A 24,506-nucleotide genomic window follows, 5' to 3' on the forward strand; every position below is an offset into this window, starting at 1 on the left:
GGGCTAAGACACAACGTGGTCCAGCCAGGGAACCACTGATTTGGCTAAGGGAGGCAAAGGATTGCACACTGAAGGAGCGGGTCATATGTGCCGGCAGGTGCTGGGGTAGTTTATCTGGAACGAATACTGAGGGCACAGGAACAGGGGGTGAAACTAAATTAGATAAGGGAGAGTTTATCAATATTTCTAGAATTCAACTTCTTAACATAATAAATGTGACCCTTTGTGATATGGATTTTGCATATCTCTCCAGCCAAATTTTTGGCCCAATTTGTCCTCTATTCCAGTCATACTAACGTACTAAGGTCAAGTCTTCTATTTCTGTAAAACCGGCGATTATTAACCCTGCTTGGAATGTTACCCCTACTCCATTCTGCCCTGGCCTTACGTAGCTATAGTTTACTTCTCTTTCAAAACTCAGCTAACCAAGGATCTGCTAATGGAAGTGGAAATTAATATATCCCTTCTGAGAAATAATTGGGCAATAGTAAGGGCCTTGTGATGTTTATACATCTTGATTCAATCCCACAGTCCCCTAGGGAAAAATCTAATGTATAAGAAAATACTGTGCATAAATATATTCAAAATGATATAGTTGATATTATAAAAATGAATGCAACCAAAACACTTGAAAATATGGGATTATACAAATTATGTGCTTAAATAATTTGTAATTATACGAAAATGCTTAAAGAAAACCAAATTTACAACTTAATATGATTTAAACTTTGTAATAACGTGAGGTAAAAAAATATTGAAAGAAAATATACCAAAATCAGGTGGTGTCTGTGACTCAAAGGAGTAGGGCACTGGCCCCATATACTGGAGGCAGAGGGTTCAAACCCAGCCCCGGCCAAAAACTGCAAAATAAATAAATAAATAAATAAATAAAATAATAATAATGAGTTTTTGGGCAGCACCTGTGGCTCAGTGGAGTAGGGTGTCAGCCCCATATGCCAGAGGTGCAGGTTCAAACCCAGCTGTGGCCAAAAACTGCCAGAAAATAAAAAAATAGAAAATACACCAAAATCTAACAGTAGTTGTTGCTGAGCATTGGAATTACAGATGATTTAGTTTTTTTTCTTTCTTAGACTTTTCTGTCTATTGCCCAAATCAGCTCAGAGTATGGGCATTGCTTTCAAAATAAATACAAAACAGTAAAAGTTATTTTTTAAAAGTCTCAGCTTAAGTATAACTTCCTCTGGGAAGAAAGGTCTCTTTCTTCCAGAAAATATACTTAAAAATATGGGTGTATACACACAATATGTGTTTTTAATTTATATATAAATAAAATCATGGTCCTTATTAAACAATCATCTACTGATCCATCTGTACCTTTCACTAGGAATATGAGGACGGGAATTTTGTCTTTTATCTTTATAACTTTGGCATCTACTATGTACTGTCTGGCACATAACAGGTTCCTAACAAATATTTGTTTGCTTTTTGGGACAGAACAGGGTGTTGTTTTTTAAACTTTGGGCCAGGACAGGTGATCCTTATTATTGTTAACAATTAAAAAACCCATAATTTATTAAAAACAAACTTCTGTGAAGAAACACTACAGCAATAGTTTTTAGTTTAGGTGGGTGAAATCCGTATAGTGAGGTATGGTTTTCGACAAAGTCCAGAACTCTTGACAAAAGGAATAAACTGAGAAGAGAGCCAAAACATGATGCATGCTGTAATTATTCCCTGAACCGCAGTAACATGACATTAATACTAATATTTTCCTCAAAATAAACTTGGAATTTCACACAGTGTCCTTCCAGATGAGTGTGAAGGAAGGCAGGTGTTTTCCCAGTGCGGTTCTGGCTGCGAGCTGTCAGCGCGGTGCAGGATTTCACAGCGAGGCGGTAAACAAACCTTATTCCAACTGGCTCGATGTACATTCAATAGCAAAATACCAGAAATGAGTGGTGTCTGTTCTACTCCAAAATGTATTATCTCGGGTAGACTTTTACTGTGAAAATGTTCATTGTTTGCTCTCATTACTCCCAGCCGGGAGTTTGCATCCAGTCTAACAGTTACATAATCCAGTCTTTTATGTAAGAATTTTGAGACATGAAAACAGATTAAACTGTCCTTGTATTACCACATCAGGGCAAAAAGTGAGCGTCCTGTTTGAAATGGAAAGGAAATCTTAGGGAAGCTGTCAACAGGCAGGTGGGGAATGTAGGTGGCTGGCTTCGTCCCTAGGGTTTCCTGTAGTGACCCCCAGAGGGTTCCAGTTATTATCACCCACCAGTGTGAAAATTAATTATCTTTCAGCTTTTGTTTGTACGAACACGCGCGTGTGGAGGGCTAGTTGGAGCGTGTGTTAGGTCCCGATGACCTGGAGGGTGATTCGCAATCACCCCGAAACCTACGTGCCCCTCAGGAAATCCCTCCTTGAGAGGGAATTCTGTTGCTGGATGGTTCTGAGGAGACAGGGCCGGGGTTAGAGCAGGGGCCCCGCGGCTGGGATGGCCCGTCCGGGGTGGGCACTGCCCTGTGGTCAGCCCGGGCGTCCGCCGGCTCCAGCGCCGCTCTGACCCCGCCCCCCGCGCCGCGCCCTCGTCCCCCGCCCGCCACGCCGCCGGCGGGGCCCCCTCGAGCCGCCGCGCTCGTTGCGGGCGCTGCACGCGCAGCGCGGGAAAAGTGGGTAACGGCTGCGGCTGCTGTCAGGGCCGCGGAGATGGCGTCGGGGGCCAGGGCTAGCGCAGCTGATGACTCTGTCCGAGCCGTCAGCCCCGGCAGGGCAGGCGACAAGGTGGTCTCCGCGTCCCCCGGGGACACGGCGGCGACCGCCACCCTGAGAAGCACCGCGTCCGGGGTGCGCTCGGTGGTGGCCTCCCCTCGCCCAGTGAAGGGGAAGGCGGCCCGGGAGGCGACCCGGCGGCGGCTGCAGCTCCAGCCGGTGTCCCAGGCCGAGGGGCCGGGGGAGGCGGCCGAGCAGGAGGAGGAGGAGCCGCTCCTGTCTGTGCCCGAGGAGGAGGAGGACGAGGCGCAGCCCCTGCCCCCGGTCTGCGTGTCCCCCATGAGGGGCATGTGGCGGGATGAGAAGGTGGCGCTGTATTGCGACGCGGTGCTGCAGGGCTGTAAGGTGAGGAGACAGAAAACGGACGAGTCCATCCCGGGGCCTGAGAGGAGAGGCACCGCGCTGGACAGTGACCGTCATCTCGGGGTGACAGGGATGCGAAGGGCACAGAGAAAACCCGGGTTCACATTTCATCTTAGTGGAGACACCCAGCTCCCGGCCTGGAGGAGCTGAGATTAGACCTGAGGAAGTGTTTTCTGAGAGCCGCTCGGCTTTATCATTACCCAGGCAAGCATCTTGGTGTTTTTATTTATCAATTTGTGCCCAAAAGTAAGGGTGACATTACTTAGCCTTGACTTTTACACTTTAAGAGTGGTTCTCAGAAGGCAATCTAGGATGCGACATGACACTTTGTACAAAAAATACCTATTAACACTTAATAAAGCAAGTATTGCATGTTTTCTAACCTACCAATTTTGTTTATTTAAGTTATACCAGAGGAATTTGTGTAAAAAGATAGTCATTGCAGCAATATTTATAGAAGATTAAAAAGTGGGAACTGAGTTTCCAACAGGGGCAGTAAAGGATTTATAGTGCCCTCATATAATGGAAAACCATGCAGCTGTAAACATCATGTTTTCGAGAACTATAGATTTGCTCATCCTACAATTAAGTTAAAAAAAAACAGGAAACAAAGCAAAACATGATCTGTATGTATAGATAAATATATACATAGGAAAATACTGGAAGGGAATACATCAAAATATCAACAATGGTTATCTCTGGCTGCCAGGACTAAGGGTGATTTTTGTTTTACTTATATTTTCTGAAAGTTTATCATATTTTATAATCAGAAGAGAATGTTATTTTAAATAACATTTCAGCCAGGCACAGTGGCTCATGCCTGTTTTCCCAGCACTTTGAGAAGCTGAGATTGGAGGATAGTTTGAAGCCAGGAGTTAACAAGCAACTTGGGCAACATGGTGGGAACCTATCTCTACAAAAAGTAAAATGATTGTGGCGGACGCCTGTAGTCCCAGCTGCTCGGGAGGCTGAGGCAAGAGAATCGCGTTAAGCCCAAGAGTTAAGAGGTTGCTGTGAGCCGTGTGACGCCACGCACTGTACCCGAGGGCGGTACAGTGAGACTCTGTCTCTACAAAAAAAAAGTAAAATGAAAAATTACCCAGGCCTGGTGGTTCACACATGTTGTCATATCTACTCCAGAGGGTGATATAGGAGGATGGGTTGAGACTAGTAATTAGATGTTACAGTGAGCTATGATCCCCTGGGCAAAAGACACACTCTGAAAAGTGGGGAAGGGGAAGGGAGAGGAGGAAGGGAGAGGAGAAAGAAAGAAAGAACACCATTTCCATAAAACTAGGACAGTATTGGCTCCGTGATTGTAGCTCAGCGGCCAGGTAGCCAGCCACATACATCAGAGCTGGTGGGTTTGAACGCAGACCGGGCCTGCCAAACAATGACAACTACAACCAAAACATAGCTGGGCGTTGTGGCGGGAGCCTACAGTCCCAGCTACTTGGGAGGCGGAGGCAAGAGAATCGCTTAAGCCCAAGAGTTTGAGGTTGCTGTGAGCTGTGACACCACGAGGGCCACCAATTGAGACTCTGTCTCAAAAAAAATAAAACCAGCTAGGACAGTATTAATGACCACCCTACCACATCTGATAATGAGGGTTGGAGAAGGCCAGGTCTATTATAGGCAATGGAAAAATGTTTATATAAATTATTGTTTTTAAAAATATTTATATAAATTACTGTTTATATAAATTATTAGGCAGTATCTAATGACCGACTTACATAATAATAGCTAGATTATTTATCATCAAGAGGTAGATGAATTTATTTATTTATTTTTTTGTTTTTTTTTTTGGGTTTTTTTTGGCCAGGGCTGGGTTTGAACCCGCCTCCTCTGGCATATGGGACCGGCGCCCTACTCCTTGAGCCACAGGCGCCGCCAGGAGGTAAATGAATTTAAATTAAAAAATCAAATGGCAAATATTTATCAAATGCTTACTATCCTTGTTTGTTTATAGTATGGAGTGCTATTTTAAATTGTTATGAACTGAATATGTTTTAAACAGATTATTACATCTTTAAAGTTCAGAAAAAATAACTATCTGTTTTTCAATATCGTAATTACTAGGTTTTTAATTGGTATAATTATGTTTATTCTGCTCAGTGAACTAATAAATTACTTGAAGACATAAATAAGTGGCTGTCTCATCTCTGAATTGCTCTATTGAATAAATAGACCTCTTTAAGTTTATTCTAATTTTTTTTTTTTTGAGGCAGAGCCTCAACTGTCGCTCTGAGTAGAGTGCTGTGGCATCACAGCTCACAGCAATCTCCAACTCCTGGGCTGAAGCGAGTCTTCTGCCTCTGCCTCCCAAGTAGCGGGGACTACAGGCGCCTGCCACAACGCCTGGCTATTTTTTTTTTTTTTTTTTTGGTTGCAGCTGTTATTGTTGTTTGGCGGGCCCATGCGGGATTTGAATCCGCCAGCTCAGGTGTATGTGTCTGGCACCTTAGCTGCTTGAGCCACAGGTGCCGAGCCTATTTTAATTTTTTAAAGTTTATGGTATTTTTCTATTAAATATAGTTTCAGTTAAAATGTATAATTTTCCAGATTTGCCATTATTTAAGGCCAAATTGTTTCCATTTTTCAATAGAAATGTAAAAATAGTTATACATTTATAATATAAGGTATTCATATGTGCACATTTTTTCCCTCTGTTTAGGCAGAAGATGCTGATGAGGCCATGAGTAAATACCTATCAGAAAAACTAAAGTTGAAAGACAAATGGTTTGGAGTCTGGAAGACTAATCCTGAGTTATTCTTTGTGAAATATGAAGAAGCTTCTATACCTTTTGTTGGTATACTGGTTGAGGTAAATAAATTGCATTTGATCTTTGTTCTTTTTGAATGAAGTGATCAATTCTTTCAAAGACTGAAATATGGACCTTATTCCTTTGGAGTTTTGGTACTTATACAGGGGTTGACAAGAGTATGTTTCTATTTTAGGTTGCTAAAAAATTAATAGTGTAAAAAGAAGGTAAGGAGTTATCATTAAGTGGAATATTTCTTGCTCACATATTCAAAATGGCAAAAGTACATTTCTTAAAAAATTAGTGAATTTGTCTTTAACAAACTTGAGCCTTCTTTTTTCTTTTTTTTTTTTTTTTTTGTAGAGACAGAGTCTCACTTTATGGCCCTCGGTACAGTGCCGTGGCCTCAAACAGCTCACAGCAACCTCCAACTCCTGGGCCCAAGCGATTCTCTTGCCTCAGCCTCCCGAGTAGCTGGGACTACAGGCGCCTGCCACAACGCCTGGCTATTTTTTTTTTTGGTTGCAGTTTGGCCAGGGTCAGGTTTGAACCCGCCACACTTGGTATATGGGGCCGGCGCCTTACCAACTGAGCCACAGGCGCAGCCCGAGCCTTCTTTTTTCATCATTTTTCCTTAATCTTATCTGAATTAATAAGGTTTAGTTAGTTCAGACAAGGAAAGAAAAAGAAATGGGTCAGAAAACTGTTGGTAAAATTTGAAATTTTTTCTTTTAAAAGGTACCCATTTAGTATAATAACTTCCAAGCCTACATTTGATAAGATTTTGCTTTGTTAGGTCTATAAGCTAAATATTATGGAACATTTGAGTCCATTAAAGGTTAATTATCTGGCTTGGCATCTGTGGCTCAGTGGTTAGGGCGCCGGCCACATACACACAGGCTGGCAGGTTTGAACCCAGCCCAGGCCTGCTAAACAACAATGACAACTATAACCAAAAAAAAAAAAAAAAAAAAATAGCCAGGTGTCGTGGTAGGTGCCTGTAATCCCAGCTTCTTGGGAGGCTGACGCAGGAGAATCGCTTGAGCCCAAGAGTTGAGGTTGCTGTGAGCTCTGACTTCACAGCACTCTACTGAGGGTGACATAGTGAGACTCTGTCTCAAAAAAAAAAGATTAATTATCCTTACATAGAAATGAATGTTTATAATCACAAATGGTACCCCTGCGTTAGATAGGTATTGTAGGGCGGCGCCTGTGGCTCAGTCGGTAGGGCACCGGCCCCATATACCGAGGGTGGCGGGTTCAAGCCTGGACCTGGCTAAACTGCAACCAAAAAATAGCCAGGCGTTGTGGCAGGCGCCTGTAGTACCAGCTACTCGGGAGGCTGAGGCAAGAGAATCGCTGAAGCCCAGGAGCTGGAGGTTGCTGTGAGCTGTGTGAGGCCACGGCACTCTACCGAGGGCCATAAAGTGAGACTCTGTCTCTACAAAAAAAAAAAAAAGATAGGTATTGTAAGTCTGTAGTTTCAGTCACAAGAAAAACTTTTATTTGAAACTCATTACATTATACACTACTTGGAAATAATTCAAAAATACATGTATTGTGGCAAAGTGAGTGGCAGTTTTATAGATAAAGAATGGAATATTTGGCGGCGCACGTAGCTCAGTGGGTAGGGCGTCAGCCACATAAACCAAGCTGGCAGGTTCCAACCCAGCTTGACCATTTAAAACAACAATGACAACAGCAACAAAAAAAATAGCCAGGGGTTGTGGCGGGCATGTGTAGTCCCAGCTACTTGGGAGGCTGAGGCAGGAGAATTGCTTAAGCCCAAGAGTTTGACGTTGCTGTGAGCTGTGACACCACAGCACTTTACCCAGGGCGACAGCTTGAGACTCTGTCTCAAAAGAAAAAGAATGGAATATTTTCAGTCATAGAAATTATAAAGGAATATAAAGAATACTTGGGTTTAGTTAATTTTCCAGTAATACTCTTATTTTTATTTTATTTATTGCTATTATTTTTAATACTCTATTTTTAGTGTTTCTTGGAGGTTTGCTCAACTTCTGACTTTGAGTAGCTTTTGCATGGATCTTTTATAAGTTCTCTGGACATTTTAAATCTGGATAAAATAAAGGGAGGTAGACGATATCAGTGGCTTTAATGTTTTGTTTTAGTAGTATAAATTTGCAGTTTTTTTCTTTTCTTTTTTTTTTTTTGTAGAGACAGAGTCTCACTTTATGGCCCCCAGTAGAGTGCCATGGCATCACACAGCTCACAGCAACCTCCAACTCCTGGGCTTAAGCGATTCTCTTGTCTCAGCCTCCCGAGTAGCTGGGACTACAGGCGCCCGCCCCAACGCCCAGCTATTTTTTGGTTGTAGTTCAGCCGAGGCCGGGTTTGAACCTGCCACCCTCGGTATATGGGGCCAGCGCCTTACCGACTGAGCCACAGGCGCTGCCCAAATTTGCATATTTTTTTCAATTAATTTTATGTGGAAGCTCAACACATACAACACATTGAAACAGAACATTTATGATGGACGTGAGGAATGGTACCCTAGCAATTGCTTGTCTTCTCCCTCGATACCTCATGATTCCCCTCCATGCCAGGAAACTTTTTGAGCTCTGTATAGTCCCGTTGATTAGGTTAACCTAGAGTCATATCAAATTCCAAGGTGTTACATGTAATACATTAATTATTTAACTGTCTCTGCCTTCTTGGAGAATAATAAATAAAATGACAGATGATAAGATTACTTTAGAATCCTTTAGCAGCTACTGATGTCCTTAAACAGAAGATGAAACAAAAAGGGGAAACAGGAAAAAGTAGAACAAAATATAAGCAGATTCTAGTTCCTTCAGTTATTCCTTCAGTGAAACAAATGACACAGTACCCCTTGAGACCTCTTAAGACAGTGCTGCACAATTCACACTTTGTTGTTTTGTCTGCTTCTGCTTCCTTAGTCTTATTTGAACTGAAGTATCAACAATGCTATATAATGCTCTGTGTTCTGAAGTCATAATAATTTATTCCTGTCAACTCCAGTCTTTTTTTCTTTAAAACGCTGTATTAGTTTTCTATTGCTGCCACAACAAATTACCACAAACTCAATGGCATAAAGAATACAAATTTATTTTCTTACAGCTCTATAGATCAGGAGTCTGACAACAGGCCTAACCGAGCCAAAATCAAGTTGCCAACAGGCCTAACCGAGCCAAAATCAAGTTGTATGTGAAGCTGCATACCTCTACAGAGGCTCTAATGGAAAGTCCCTTGTCTTCCCTTTTTCAGCCGCTAGAAGCTGCCTGCATTCTGTGGCATGTGGCTGTCTTCCCCTATCTTCAAAGTCCTTCTCATAAAGCATCTTCTGCAGGCTGCAAAGGTGCTCCGCTTTCAAAGAACTCATATGATTAGAATGGGTCCAACTGGATAATCCACTATAACCTTTGCAACTCAATGTCCTTAACTATGATTACATCTGCAAAGTTCCTTTACCATGTAGGATAAACACAATTCACAGCTTCCAAGGACATCTTTGGGGGCCATTATTCTGCTTATTATAAATTCACCCAACCGGGCGGCGCCTGTGACTCAGTCAGTAAGGCGCTGGCCCCATATACCGAGGGTGGCGGGTTCCCCGGCCCCGGCCAAACTGCAACCAAAAATAGCCGGGCATTGTGGCGGGCGCCTGTAGTCACAGCTACTCAGGAGGCTGAGGCAAGAGAATCACTTGAGCCCAGGAGTTGGAGGTTGCTCTGAGCTGTGTGAGGCCACGGCACTCTACCGAGGGCCATAAAGTGAGACTCTGTCTCTACAAAAAATAAAAAAAAAGAAAGAAATTCACCCAAGAAAGCTTGGAAACATAATACTGTTGATCCTTGAACAATTTGGGGGCCTGTGCAGTCAAAAATCCATGTATAACTTTTGACTCTCTCAAAACTTAACTACTAATAACCTACTGTTGACTGAAGGTTTATTGATAACACAAATTGTCAGTTAACACCCATTTTGTATTTTGTTTGCATTATGACTGTATTCTTACAATAAAGTAAGCTTGAGAAAAGAAAATCTGTTAACAGTCTCAGAAGGAAAAGACAAACAAAGCATCCACAAAACAAGAACTGGAACCTATATCATGGGAACATTCCAAGAGAGAAAGAGCTTTGGAAATTAAAAATATGATAGCAGAAATGAAAAACTAAATACCAGAATGAGAAGCATTGAGAGATAATGTTGAGTGAATCTCTCCAGAGTAGAGCTAAAGATCTAAGAAAAGGAAAGAAAAAAAGGAGAAGAATTAGGGGATCTTATCTAACATTTAAATACATGTTCTAGAGAGAGGGGGAGAAAGGGAGAGAGAATGAAGAGGAGGAGAGAGGGGCAGGGGATGGGGAGAAGTTGGTGGCAAGAACGAAAGCAGAAAGCAAACTGTCAAATTGTGAAAGTTACCAAGAACCAAAGAACATGAATTTCTAGACTGAAAAGGCCCCACTTAACATCCAGCGTATGGTGAAATTTTTTAGTGCTAGTCTCAAAAAAAAAAAAATTTTTTTTTTTTTGTTTGAGACGGTCTCACTTTGTCACCCTGGGTAGAGTGCTGTGTCGTCACAGCTCACAGCAACCTCAAACTCTTGGGCTTAAACGATTCTCCTTCCTCCACCTCCCTTTTAGCTGGGACTACAGGCCCCTGCCACAAGGCCCGGCTATTTTGTTGTTGTTGTTGTTGTTTCAGTTGTCATTGTTGTTTAAGCTAGCCCAGGCTGGGTTCAAACCCACCAGCCTCTGTGTGTGTGGACCTCAAAATTTTTTTATTCTATTTTCCTAGTTTTCTTCTGTCTCATAACTATTTATAAGGATAGAATTTATATTATTATAAAATTTGTATTTCAAAGGTTGCTTAGTAAGTAACTTCTTATAGTTAAGAAGTATCATTTTTACATTTTTATGAACAATAATGTGAATACTGTTATATAGGCTGATGATGCTGCTGATACTTAAAATGTTTTTTTTCAAGCTAACTATACCTAAAAATAATTGTATTGAACGTGTACTTAAAATTTTTCAAAATTGATCTTGGAAGTGTTTGTGTTAATGTTTGATTTTGTGCCAATATTTTAAAGTTTGCATTAATATAATTTATTAAATTTTTGAAACATTAAGTAATGTTAATCTGGTTCTGAAGCACAGATTTTTGGCAAGTGCTGGAGATCTCATCATTATGGTGAAATAAGGTAAATAAACAACATGTTGTTTATAAAGCTAAATTTATTCATCCTAAGGACTTTATTCTTTATGTCCTTTCTACTTTCTTCTGGTATTGGAATAGTCTTTCTTTTCTAAGTAATGTAATATAGATAGTTGAATTTTTTTTTAAAACATGCTTTGATGCCAAAATTAGTTCAAAATTCTTCAAAAATACCAGCCAACCAAGTGCAGTGGCTCGCGCCTGTAATCCTAGCATTCTGGGACGCTGAGGCAGGAAGATTGCTTGATTGAGCTCAGGAGTTTGAGATTTGCCTGAGCAAGAGTGAGATCCTGTCTCCACGAAAAATAAAAAAGCCCAGGCAGGCATTGTGGCAGACACCTGTGCTCCCAGCTATCGGGGAGGCTGAGGCAGGAGGATCACTTGAGCCGCAGAGTTTGAGGTTGCTGGGAGCTATGATGCCACTGTACTTTACTCAGGGCAAAGAGTGAGACTCTGTATCAATAAAGCAGAACAAACAAACAAAAAAAAACCCAAGGCAACTACAAAAATACCAGCCTGGCATATTGGCATGCTCCTGCAGTCCCAGCTACTCAGGAGGTTGAGTTAGGACGATTGCCTGTGGCCGGGAGTTTGAGTCTGTGGTGCACAATGATCACACCTTGGAATAACCACTGCACTCCAGCCTGGACAACAAAGTGAGGCCTCTCTGGCAACTCACACTTGGAAATAAATAATGTGGTCAATGCCAGAATTCCTTCCATGAAACTTAAAAAATAATGTGCTTAAGAAGTGGGATTTTAAAAACTATATTTAATATTGATCTGTTTATTCTAAATGTTGATTGTTGGAGAAGTCATAAAAAATTAAAAAGAAGAAACCTCATAATTAGCTCAGTTATGAGAAAGAAGTCCTTATCTCTTACCTACATTTGTAATTATGTGTCTCATAATATTTATCTTAGGTAACTTGTAAGCCAAGCCAAAACTCATCATCTTGTTTCAAAGTCACTGTTTCTGTTGCTGATCCCTTTTCTTCCAACATTGCGAATATTCCAAGGGATTTGGTTAATGAGATATTGGAGGAACTGGAGCACAGTGTGCCTCTCTTGGAAGTGTATCCTGTGGAGGGACAAGATGCTGATATACGTGATATTGCTCTGGCCTTGGAGGTTGTAAGGTATTAGGGCCCTTTGGCTTCTGAAAATTAAAAGAATCACATTCAAAAGTGAATGTGTACATTTTGCTCATGTGAATATTTTATAAATATTTATTAATTTAACTCTTGCTCACTTCTGGATTGTTTATCCATTTAAAATTAACATGTTATTTTTGTCTCAGTTGTAGAGGCATGTTAAAAAAAAAACGACAAAGCACCATATTGTATTTTTAACTCTTAGTTGCAGAATCACAGAATTATAGTAACATAGGTAATGAAACATTTATCATTTTTGATCCTGCATTTTGTGAAAATTGAAAAAACAAGTTCCAGAAACAAATAGTGTTAACCTCTCTTCATACTTAAGCAAGTTATATATATTAGAATTTATTTTTCACATTTAAAGACATTACAAATTCTATATATCATCATTTACATTGTGATCGCTTCTTATAAGTTCATACAATTAGAAGGAAGGTATTGATAAAATATAGACTATTTTATGGCATGCTTTTTTTTTTTTTTTTTTTTTGTTGTTGTTGTTGCAGTTGTCATTGTTGTTTTAGCTGGCCTGGGCTGGGTTCAAACCCGCCAACCTGGGTGCATGTGGCCAGCGCCCTACCCACTGAGCTATGGGCACTGCCATGTTTTTGTTTTTCTAATGCTTCTTTCTTTCCCAACAAATTTGGTTGTCTTTTTTAATACATATTATTTCTTTGTTGGACAAAATCATAAACAAAATCTATGTAGTTTAGAACCTAGATTTTACAATCATTTAAAAATATGTTTCTTGGCTTGGCACCTGCAGCACAGTGGTTACAGTGCCAGCCACATGCACCGAGACTGATGGGTTTGAACCGGCCCGGGCCAGCTAAACAACGACAACCACAACAAAAAATAGCTGGGCGTTGTGGTGGGCACCTGTAGTCCCAGCTACTGAGGCAAGAGAATTGCTTAAGCCCAAGAGTTGGAGGTTGCTGTGAGCTGTGATGTCACGGCACTCTATTGAGGGTGACATAGTGAGAGTCTGTCTCAAAAAAAAAAATATATATATATATATGTTTCTTAAGATTTATTAATCTGAGAATTCTGACATGAAAATATCATTTTAATTCTAAATATAGTAGTGGCTGGTTTTGATTACCATCGTCTTAATTTGTTTTATTGCAGGTTTTTTTATGACTTTCTTTGGAGAGATTGGGATGATGAAGAAAGTTGTGAGAATTATACTGCACTTATTGAAGAAAGAATTAATTTGTAAGTATAGTTTAGAAAGTACTCAGCACGTTACAAAAGATAATCATTGTAATTACATTGATACTTTTCAGGTGGTGTGATATACAGGACGGAACAATACCTGGTCCTATTGCACAACGTTTTAAAAAAACTTTGGAGAAATATAAAAACAAGCGTGTTGAGCTCATTGAGTATCAGAGCAATATTAAAGAAGATCCATCTGCAGCAGAGGCCGTTGAATGCTGGAAAAAATACTATGAGATAGTAATGCTCTGTGGATTATTGAAAATGTGGGAAGATTTACGCCTCCGGTAACAATTTGCTATATTTTAAATAGAAACAAAAGATTACAGGGTTATTCTTTTATCATCGCACTTGTCATAAATGTTGGTCTGATTAAAATAGATTATAAAATTAGATGTCTAACTTATGAGGTAGGCACAAGGTACAACTATCATTATTGGAAAATTACTTTTATATTATCTGAGATCATTTTTTTGACTCCCAAAACCTTATTAATCCAGTCCTTTCCTTATCTTTCATCTTTATCTTTTTGTGATTTTTGTCAAAGTGTAGGAAAAGAGGAGGTAGGTCTCCTCTGCTTAATATATGATGTTTTAATTAAAAAGAGAAGCTAGTTTCTCCTGAAATTTATATTGTAATTTCTGCTTTTCCAACCAACATTAAGTTAATAAGTTATTTATGATGATAAATAAAACAACGTAGACTTAATCAGCATCATTGGCCAGAATGCTTAAAACTCTACTGGAATATTTTTACATTACTATGCAGTAAAAAAGTATTTATTTCTGTCTCTGTTTTATATATAGGGAAAGAGGAATTTTTGTTCATGGTCCCAAAATTTTTTAAGAACTGTACATGAAGCCAGGTGCAGTGGCTCACAGATATAATCCTAGCACTTTGGGGGGCCTAGGCAGGTGGATCTCCTGGTGGGCACCTTTAGTCCCAGTTACTCGGGAAGCTGAGACAAGAGAATCACTTGAGCCCAAGAGTTGGAGGTTGCTGTGAGCTATGACGCCACGGCATTCTACCCAGGGTGACAAAGTGAGACTGTGTCTCAAAAACAAAAAAAAAATAAAAAGAAAACTGTATCTGGAGCCAAAGGACATCTGATTATTTCATACTAAATTGTTTAACCCTTGTCTTGTTTTCCACCTTTACTTATTCTTTGCCCTTAATAAACAATTACTTGATGAACAATTTTTGGTTGCATTTTTTTCTTTTTGTATTTTCCTACAAATTTGACCTTTTTGTTTTTTTTTTTTTTTTTTGTAGAGACAGAGTTTCACTTTATGGCCCTCGGTAGAGTGCCGTGGCCTCACACAGCTCACAGCAACCTCCAACTCCTGGGCTTAAGCGATTCTCCTGCCTCAGCCTCCCAAGCAGCTGGGACTACAGGCGCCCGCCGCAACGCCCGGCTATTTTTTTGTTGCAGTTTGGCCGGGGCCGGGTTTGAACCCGCCACCCTCGGTATATGGGGCCGGCGCCTTACCGACTGAGCCACAGGCGCCGCCCTGACCTTTTTGTTTTTAACTTTTTTTTTTTTTTTTTGAGACAGAGTCTCACTATGTTGCCCTGGGTAGAGTGCCGTGGGGTCACAGCTCACAGCAAACTCCAACTCTTGGTTTTAAGTGATCCTCTTGCCTCAGCCCTTGGAGAGATTGGGATGAGGAAGACTACAGGTGTCCACCACAATGCCCGGCTATTTTTTGTTGAGGGGGGAGTTGTAGTTTGTCATTGTTGTTTGTCAAGGCCCAGGCTGGATTCGAACCTGCTAGCTCCGGTGTATGTGGCTGGCACCCTACCCGCTTGAGCTACAGGTGGCGAGCTCTTTGTTTCGATCACTAAGAATCTCATTCAAGTGACTATTTTTGATGCTTTATTTATTTATTTATTTATTTATTTTTGAGATAGAGCCTCAAGTTGTCGCCCTGGGTAGGGTGCCATGGCGTCATAGCTCACAGCAACCTCCAGTTCCTGGGCTCAAGTGATTCTCTTGCCTCAGCCTCTCTCAAGTAGCTGGGACTACATGTGCCCACTACAACGCCTGGCTATTTTATTTTTTTGGTTGCAGCCGTCATTGTTGTTTGGCAGGCCTGGGCTGGATTAGAACCCACTAGCTCAGGTGTATGTGGCTGGCACCTTAGCCGCTTGAGCCACAGGCGCCAAGCCGATGCTTCATTATTATTGGGATTTCTATGGTAAACCTTAGATTACTTTGGGAACCCAATATGGATAAAAGTTTTAAAATCCACTTATCTAGATATCCATGGATTCAGCAAGTTTGATTTGAATACAAATGAGCATCACTAGACATGAGATTCTTTATTTTTATTTATTTATATTTTTGAGATGGAGTATCCCTCTATCTTCCTAGGTAGAATGTAGTGGCATCATCACAGCTCACTGCAACCTCAAACTCCTAGGCTCAACTGATCCTCCTTCCTCAGCCTCCAAGTAGCTGGGATTACAGGTGTGTGCCTCTGCCCCCAAACAATTTTTTCTGTTTTTAGTGGAGTCAGCGTCTTGCTTTTGCACAAGCTGTTCTCAAACTTCTGAGTTCAAGCAGGCCTCCCTTCTTGGCCTCCCAGAGTGATAGGATTATAGGCATGATCCACTGCCCCTAGCATAGACTTTAGATTTTAATGACAAAGAGCAACATGGAGTTCTCTCATCTTGGGAGTTATAATTGCTGAGAGTTTAGTTCCCAGAATAGTAGAATGAGTTGATTGTTCAAACTGTTTATAACATAACAATTATAAAACCTGAACAAAATATATTAGTAGTGTCAAAAAAAGGAGGAAGACATGTCCAACTCTTTGAAATCACTTTTATTTATTTATTATTTTTTTTTTGCAGTTTTGGGCCAGGGGCGGGTTTGAACCCACCACCTCGGGTATATGGGGCCAGCGCTCTACTCCTTTGAGCCACAGGCGCTGCCCTCACTTTTATTTATTTTTTAAAATGGGATCTTGCTGTGTTGCCCAGGCTGGCCTTGAGCTCTTGAACTTAAGCAATCCTCCCTCCTCAGTCTCCCAAGTAGCTGGGATTACAGATATATATACTGCCGTACCTAGTTATGAAGGCATTTGAAAGTGACCAAAAGTAGGCAGCAACCAGGAAAATTTACCCTTGAAATTGATTAATCCTTGGAATGCGTAGGAAAAGGGAATTTGTGGCTTTTTGGTCTGAGGATAATTCCCAGTTCTTGTACCTCTGACGGCACAATATACAGACTTGCTGTTTGAAAAAGACAAAGAACAGAGTTTGGGACTGGCAGAGTGGCCAGAAATTTAGGGAGAATAGTCTGAAAGTAACAGAACTGCAAAAGGGGTGAGGTAAAAATTTGAGCATAAACTCTGCCCAAATCCCATTCAGAGTAGGGAGAGAAGGGAAGGAATCAGGGAACCACACTGAAAAAGGAACAGCTGGAATGCGAAAGAACTGAGCAGCAGCATACTGCAAGGGAAACCATTTACAGTTTGAGGCCAGGCAAGTTAACTTCCAGCTAGAATACTCGTAAAACACTAGCAATCCTCAAAAGAACATAACATAGTCGCTAAAATGTGTTACCTAAAATCTCCAGTTTTTAAAGCAAAAAGACAACTTCAGAATGAGAGAAAATATTCGCATGCTACACATCCAACAAAGAGCGGATAACCAGAATCTACAAGAGCTCAAGTAAATTAACAAGAAAATATCAAACAACCTCATTAAAAACTGGACAAGAGACATGAACAGAAACTTTTCCTATGATGACAGACTAATGGCCAACAAATGTGAAAAAATGCTCGTCATCTCAAATCATCAGAGAAATGCAGATCAAAACCACATTGAAGGGCGGCACCTCTGGCTCAGTGGGTAGGGCGCCAGCCCCATATACTGAGGGTGGTGGGTTCAAACCTGGTCCCGGACGAACTGCAACAAAAAAATAAATGGGCCTTGTGGCGGGTGCCTGTAGTCCCAGCTACTCAGGAGGCTGAGGCAAGAGAATCGCCTAAGCCCAGGAGTTGAAGGTTGCTGTGAGCTGTGTGACATCACGGCACTCTACTGAGGGTGATAAAGTGAGACGCTGCAAAAACAAAACACATTGAAATATCACCTAACCCCAGTGAGAATGGCTCACATCATAAGGTCCCAAAGCAACAGATAGTGGCGTGTATGCGGAGAGAAGGGAAAACTCCTACACTATTGGTGGGATAGCAAGCTAGTACAACTGCTATGGAAAATAGTATGGAGACTCCTTAAGAACTAAAATAGACCTATTATTTGATCCTGCAATCCCACTACTGGGCATTTACCCAAAGGAAAAAAGACATTTTATAAAGGCACAATTCACAATTGCAATGTCATGGAAACAACACAAGTACCTTTCAGTACATCAATGGATTAATAAATTGTGGTATACGTATACTATGGAATATTACTTATATCTTTTTTTTTTTTTTTTTGTAGAGACAGAGTCTCACTTTATGGCCCTCGATAGAGTGCCGTGGCCTCACACAGCTCACAGCAACCTCCAACTCCCAGGCTTAAGCGATTCTCCTGCCTCAGCCTCCCGAGTAGCTGGGACTACAGGTGCCCGCCACAACACCCGGCTATTTTTCGGTTGCAGTTTGGCCAGGGCTGGGTTTGAACCCGTCACCCTCAGTATATGGGGCCGGCGCCTTACCGACTGAGCCACAGGCGCCACCCTACTTATATCTTTTTTAATAACCTGGATGGAATTGGAGACCATTCTCCTAACTGAAATATCACAAGAATGGAAAGGCAGACATACTGGAACTAGCATAACAGCACCTTAATGCTCACATGTGAGAATAGTGCAATGGAGTTCAAGCGGGGGCAGAGGGAGTAAGGAATGGGTAAATTCCCACCTAAGGGGCACATTACACAGGTATATTGCACAATTCCTGGATGAAGAACACAACTACAACTTGGACTTTAGCTTTACTAAAGCAAACGATATAACCAAATATGTACATTTATCACAATCTGAAGTTTCAAAAATCTCCAGTTTCCATGAAAAATTAATAGAAATGAAAAGAAACCAGAAACTTTGATACATGGTCAGGAAAAAAGACAGTATAAACTGACTTTTGGTGGGTCCAGATATTGGATTTATCAAACAACAGACTTCAAAGTAGTTGTTATAAATGTGTTCAAAGAATTAGAGGAAAATATGATTACAGAAATAAAGGAAAATATGGTCTTAATGAGTAAACATATAGGAAATCTCAGTGGAGATATGGATATTGTACTCTAAAAACCCAATTCCAGATGAGCTCTGACATGTAAAGAGCTCATGAGGCATCACTCCCATTGTTACCATAAGAAAAAAGCTGAACAAATGGAAAATGACTTTATTGGACCCATTAGAGAATGGAGGTCAGAGCAAATCCTGAAATTTAGAGAGACAGATGAATTCAGAGAGTCCCAGCCCAGATTGGCTTACCTGGCACAGAACCGACTAGAGCTAGAACTATTAACCCAAGCCAACATCTGAGATGAAAATCTCAATGGAAGTTTATTAAACCAAGATTTTCAGGAAGTTCCTGGGAAAAAATCACAAACTGCAGATAAGCTGTGGCTGTTTTTCTGAAAGGAATCTTGGAAACTTCCGGCATTTTAAAGGCATGCAGAGAGAAGGAAAAATGTGGGTTGACTGAGACATGAAATAGCAGAAGACATTAACAAATGGAAGAACATGTAATGCTCTTGGCTGGGAAGAATCAACATCATTAAAATGTCATACTACCCAAACCAATCTACAGATTTAATGCAATCCCCATCAAAGCACCAATGTCATCCTTTGAAGAACTTTAAAAAGTAGTACTTCATTTCATATGGAACCAGAAAAAACTCTGACTAGCCAATACAGTTTTCAGAAACTGGTTAGCCACGTGTAGAAGATTGAAACTGGACCCACACCTCTCACCATTGACAAAAATTGATTCTCACTGGATAAAAGATTTAAATTTATGAGATGAAACAATAAAAATTCTAGAAGAGAGTGTGGGGAAAACACTTGAAAATATTGGCCTGGGAAAAGATTTTATGAAGAAGATCCATCCCCCTGGCAATTGCAGCAACATCAAAAATAAATGAATGGGATTTGATCAAGCTTAAAAAACTCCTGCACAGCTAAGGGCACCCCAATGAAAGCAAACAGCCTTCAGAATGGGTGAAGATTTTTGTATGTTATGAATGTGACAAGGGCTGATATCTAGAATTTACAGAGAACTCAACAAGAAAAGAGTAAACAACCCCATTTATAAATGGGCAGGAGACTTGAATAGGAATTTCTTTTTCTTTTTTATTTGTAGAGACAGAGTCTCACTTTTTTTTTTTTTTTTGTAGAGACAGAGTCTCACTTTTTATGGCCCTCGGTAGAGTGCGGTGGCCTCACACAGCTCACAGCAACCTCCAACTCCTGGGCTTAAGCGATTCTCTTGCCTCAGCCTCCCGAGTAGCTGGGACTACAGGTGCCCGCCACAACGCCCGGCTATTTTTTTGTTGCAGTTCTGCCGGGGCTGGGTTTGAACCCGCCACCCTTGGTATATGGGGCCGGCGCCTTACCGACTGAGCCACAGACGCCGCCCAGGAATTTCTTGAAGATGACAGACAAATGGCCAACAAACATGAAAAAATGCTCAAATGTCTTTAATCACAATAGAAATGCAAATCAAAACCACTCTGAGATATCACCTAACTCCAGTAAGATTAGCCCATATCACAAAGTCCCAAAATTTGCAGATGCTGGCATGGATGTGGAGAGAGGGGAACACTTCTACACTGCTGGGATTGCAAACTAATACAACCTTTATGGAAAGAAGTATAGAGAATTCTCAAAGAACTACAAATTGACCTTCCATTTGATCCCTCAATTCCACTATTAGGTTGCACCAGAATGTTTCTGCAGCCCAATTCATAATTGCCAAATTGTGGAAACAACTCAAATACTCATCAACCCATAAATAGATTAACAAACTGTGGCATATGTATACCATGGAGTACTACACAGCCATAAGAGAAGATGGAGACTTTCCATCTTTTTTTTTTTTTTTTTTTTGTAGAGACAGAGTCTCACTTTATGGCCCACGGTAGAGTGCCGTGGCATCACACAGCTCACAGCAACCTCCGACTCCTGGGCTTAAGCGATTCTCTTGCCTCAGCCTCCCGAGTAGCTGGGACTACAGGCGCCCACCACAACGCCCAGCTATTTTTTGGTTGCAGTTCAGCCAGGGCTGGGTTTGAACCCGCCACCCTTGGTATATGGGGCCAGTGCCTTACCAACTGAGCCACAGGTGCCGCCCGGAGACTTTCTGTCTTTTATGCTTACCTGAATAGAGTTGAAACACATTCTTCTAAGTAAAGTATCTCAAGAATGGAAAAAAATCTGGTATACTCAATACTAATATGAAACAAATATGTAAACAATTACACGCCTACACAAACAATAAAACACAAATATAGTTTAGCAAGGGAGAAGGGAGCAGGAGGGTGATTGGCAGGAAGACGAAGGACAATTGATGAGATCTTGCCTAATGTGCACAATGTGTGGGTGTCAGCACGCCCCTTGGGCGAAGGACTCAAGTACAACTTGAACTTTGTTTTTTTTTTGAGACAGAGTCTCAAGTCACCTGGGTAGAGTGCTGTACCATCACAGCTCACAGCAACCTCCAATTCCTGGGCTTAAGCAATTCTCTTGCCTCAGCCTCCCAAGTAGCTGGGACAACAGGTGCCCTTCACAATGCCCGGCTATTTTTTGGTTGTAATTGTCATTGTTGTTTGGCAGGCCTGGGCTGGATTTGAACCCGCCAGGTCTGGTGTATGTGGCTGGTGCCTTAGCCACTTGAGCTACAGGCGCTGAGCCTTGAACTTTATTTTGGAAGTGAGAACAGTGTAACCTAAAAATTTGTGCCCTCATATTAATTTGAAATTAAAAAGAAAAAGAAAAAGGTAGGTTGAGCTGAAGAGGCAAAGTGGTTACATGTTTGTGAAGCCCAGGAAATTTACATTTTACTTAAAATATAAAGGTGGTGAAGGAAGTTATCAGTTATGTAGATGGAAGATTACCTAATTCTGTTTTGTCTCTGGCTCTATCTCCTGTAAGAAAAACTTGCATTCGTTGTTAGTGTGGAGTCAGGCTTTGGGTTTAGGTGCTAGACGTAGGTACAACTTGCAGGTCCTTGTTTGTGGGAGCTAAACAAGAATTTGGGGGCCAGTTTCCACAAATGCCTGAGACTTTTTTACCTTCTCTTTCGCATAAGCAGTTGGGGTGGGTGGTGGCCCTGAGATTTTGATTTTCTTTTTTACAGGACATTTAAACAGTAATTTTGATAAATTGGTACAGATTGAGTGTGGAGTGGTATTAGAGTAAGAAATGTCTATGTGGCTATAGCATTAAAGAAACCTCCCCCTTTGTGGGTTTTTACCTCAAGGAGACTCAAGACAGATGAAGAGCCAAGGAAAATCCCACAATGACTCTGGCTGGTGGGGGGAAAGTAACCATTATGAAATACACCCAGAATGTTCTCCATCACACAACCGTGCTCTCCAGGGGGAAAGACTGTACCTGAATCATATCTCACTTAGAAGGGCATTTCCTTGATTCTAGTCCCGTCTAGAATTCCCTGGAGAGACTAAAAAAAAAAAACCCTGCTTGTCTTCCAGGGATGTAGGCCCTCTGAGACCTGGTTATAAGATTATAGAAGACTTCCCGTTCACCCTGCCTTCCAACCACATCAAAAGGGCTCCAGTATAATAGCTGGATTATAGTTTAAAGAGTGGCAGCACACGGAAACTTCTGAAAAAGTTTTTTTTTTTTTTTTTGTAGAGACAGAGTCTCACTTTACTGCCCTCGGTAGAGTGCCGTGGCCTCACACGGCTCACAGCAACCTCCAGCTCTTGGGCTTACGCGATTCTCTTGCCTCAGCCTCCCGAGCAGCTGGGACTACAGGCGCCCGCCACAACGCCCGGCTATTTTTTGTTGTTTGGCTGGGGCTGAGTTTGAACCCACCACCCTCGGCATATGGGGCCAGCACCCTACTCACTGAGCCACAGGCGCCGCCCCTGAAAAAGTATTTTTAAAAGAAGCACAAAGAAGGAGAATGAAACAAGGAAACTAGAGGAATTTGAAGCTTCTGGCACCTACAGTTACAGCAAACATTAAACACAGCCAGACTTCATCAGTTTTTTTGTTTGTTTGTTTGTTTTTTAAGACAGAGCCTTACGCCTGTGGCTCAGTCGGTAAGGCGCCGGCCCCATATACCGAGGGTGGCAGGTTCAAACCCGGCCCCGGCTGAACTACAACCAAAAAATAGCCGGGCGTTGTGGCAGGCGCCTGTAGTCCCAGCTACTCGGGAGGCTGAGGCAAGAGAATCGCTTAAGCCCAGGAGTTGGAGGTTGCTGTGAGCTGTGTGAGGCCATGGCAGTCTACCGAGGGCCATAAAGTGAGACTCTGTCTCTACAAAAAAAAAAGGACGGAGCCTTACTCCTGTTGCCTGGGATAGAGTGCCGTAACATCATAGCTCACAGTAACTTCACATTCTTGGGCTCAAGCAAATCTCTTGCCTCAGGTTCCCAAGTAGCTGGGACTAAAGGTGCCCACCACAACACCTGGCTATTTTTTGGTTGCAGTTGTCATTGTTGTTTAGCAGGCCCGGGCCCCGTTCGAACCCACCATCCCTGGTGGCTGGTGCCCTAACCACTGAGCTACGGGCACTGAGCCCTCAATATTTTTAAGATGTCAGTTCTTCCCAATTTGATTGGCAGATCCAGTACAATCCCAGTGAAAATTCCAGCAAGGCATTTTGTAGATATTAATAAACTGTTTCTAAAATTCTTATGGAAAGGCAAAACCCTATCTTAGTCAACAAACTGGGAAGACTCATATGACCTCATTTTAAGACTTAAATATAAATCATATATAGTAATCAAGAGAATGTGGCAAAAACTTGCATTTGGCAATGAGTTTTTAGATACAACAAAAGTACTGCATGATATGTGAGATTAAAAAAATCTATAATTTTTTCCCTGGACTTCGTTAATATTAAAAATTGCTCTGCAAAAGACACTATTAAGAGTATGAAAAGAGGCGCCTGTGACTCCGGGGTAGGGCGCCGGCTCCATATGCTGGAGGTGCCGGGTTCAAACCCAGCCCTGGCCAAAAACTGCAAAAAAAAAAAAGAAAGAGAATGGAAAAAGAAGCCACAGATGGTGAGAAAATATTTGCAAAACTTATAAAAGACTTGTACCCCAAATATTCAAAGATCTCATAAAACACAAGCATACTAACAAATAACCCAACTAAAAATGGGCAAAAGATCTGAATAGACACTTTGAAGATACATGGATGGCTAATAAACATATAAAGAGACACTCACCATCATTTGTCATTTTGAAACTGCAAATTAAGACAACAATGAAATTCCATTAGGTACCTGTGAGAAATGGCTGAAATTAAAAAACAAAAACAAAAAAAACCCAAACCTGGTAATACCAATTGCTGGTGATGGAACTGAGCAACAAAAACCCTCATTCATTGTTGGCTGGAATACAAAATGACCACCTCTTTGGAACATTGTTTGGCAGTTTCTTGTAAAGCTAAACTAGTTTAACCACAGGACTTGACAATTACACTCCAAACTGGCATTTACCCAATGAATGTGAAAACATGTTCACATAAAAACCTGCACAAAAATAAAAAGGATATAAGGGAATGTTACAAACAATTCATGCCAATAAATTAGATAACCTAGATTAAATGGGCAAATGAGTAGAAAGACACAATATACCAAAACTGATTTAAGGAGAAATACATTATGAATGGACTTATAACAAGTAAGTAGATTAAATTAGCAAATAAACTCACAAAGAAAAGCCAAGAGCCAGATATCTTCACTGGTTAGTGCTAACAAATGTTTAGAGAATAAATATCAATTCTTCAAAAACTCTTCTAGAAAATAGAGGGGAACACTTTCCCAACTCATCCTATGAGACTAGTATTACTCTGATACCAAAACCAAAGCTATCACAAGAAAAGAAATTTACAGAGTAATAA

The 24,506-nt window shown here is 41.2% G+C and overlaps 1 protein-coding gene across 2 annotated transcripts in view; it reads left to right on the forward strand.

Annotated features, from left to right (window-relative positions):
* The first annotated feature begins 2,582 nt into the window (after nt 1-2,582).
* Nucleotides 2,583-24,506, forward strand: part of SHCBP1L (SHC binding and spindle associated 1 like) — a 53,307-nt gene continuing 31,383 nt past the window's right edge. For both annotated transcript variants that reach the window (XM_053605734.1, XM_053605733.1), the window contains exons 1-5: nt 2,583-3,085; nt 5,778-5,927; nt 11,991-12,205; nt 13,355-13,441; nt 13,513-13,731. In XM_053605734.1, the coding sequence (XP_053461709.1) occupies nt 2,678-3,085; nt 5,778-5,927; nt 11,991-12,205; nt 13,355-13,441; nt 13,513-13,731 (1,079 nt within the window). In that variant the 5' untranslated portion in view covers nt 2,583-2,677. The remainder of the gene's footprint in view (nt 3,086-5,777; nt 5,928-11,990; nt 12,206-13,354; nt 13,442-13,512; nt 13,732-24,506) is intronic.

Source organism: Nycticebus coucang, chromosome 10, assembly GCF_027406575.1.
Source record: "Nycticebus coucang isolate mNycCou1 chromosome 10, mNycCou1.pri, whole genome shotgun sequence".
Lineage (NCBI taxonomy): Eukaryota > Metazoa > Chordata > Mammalia > Primates > Lorisidae > Nycticebus > Nycticebus coucang.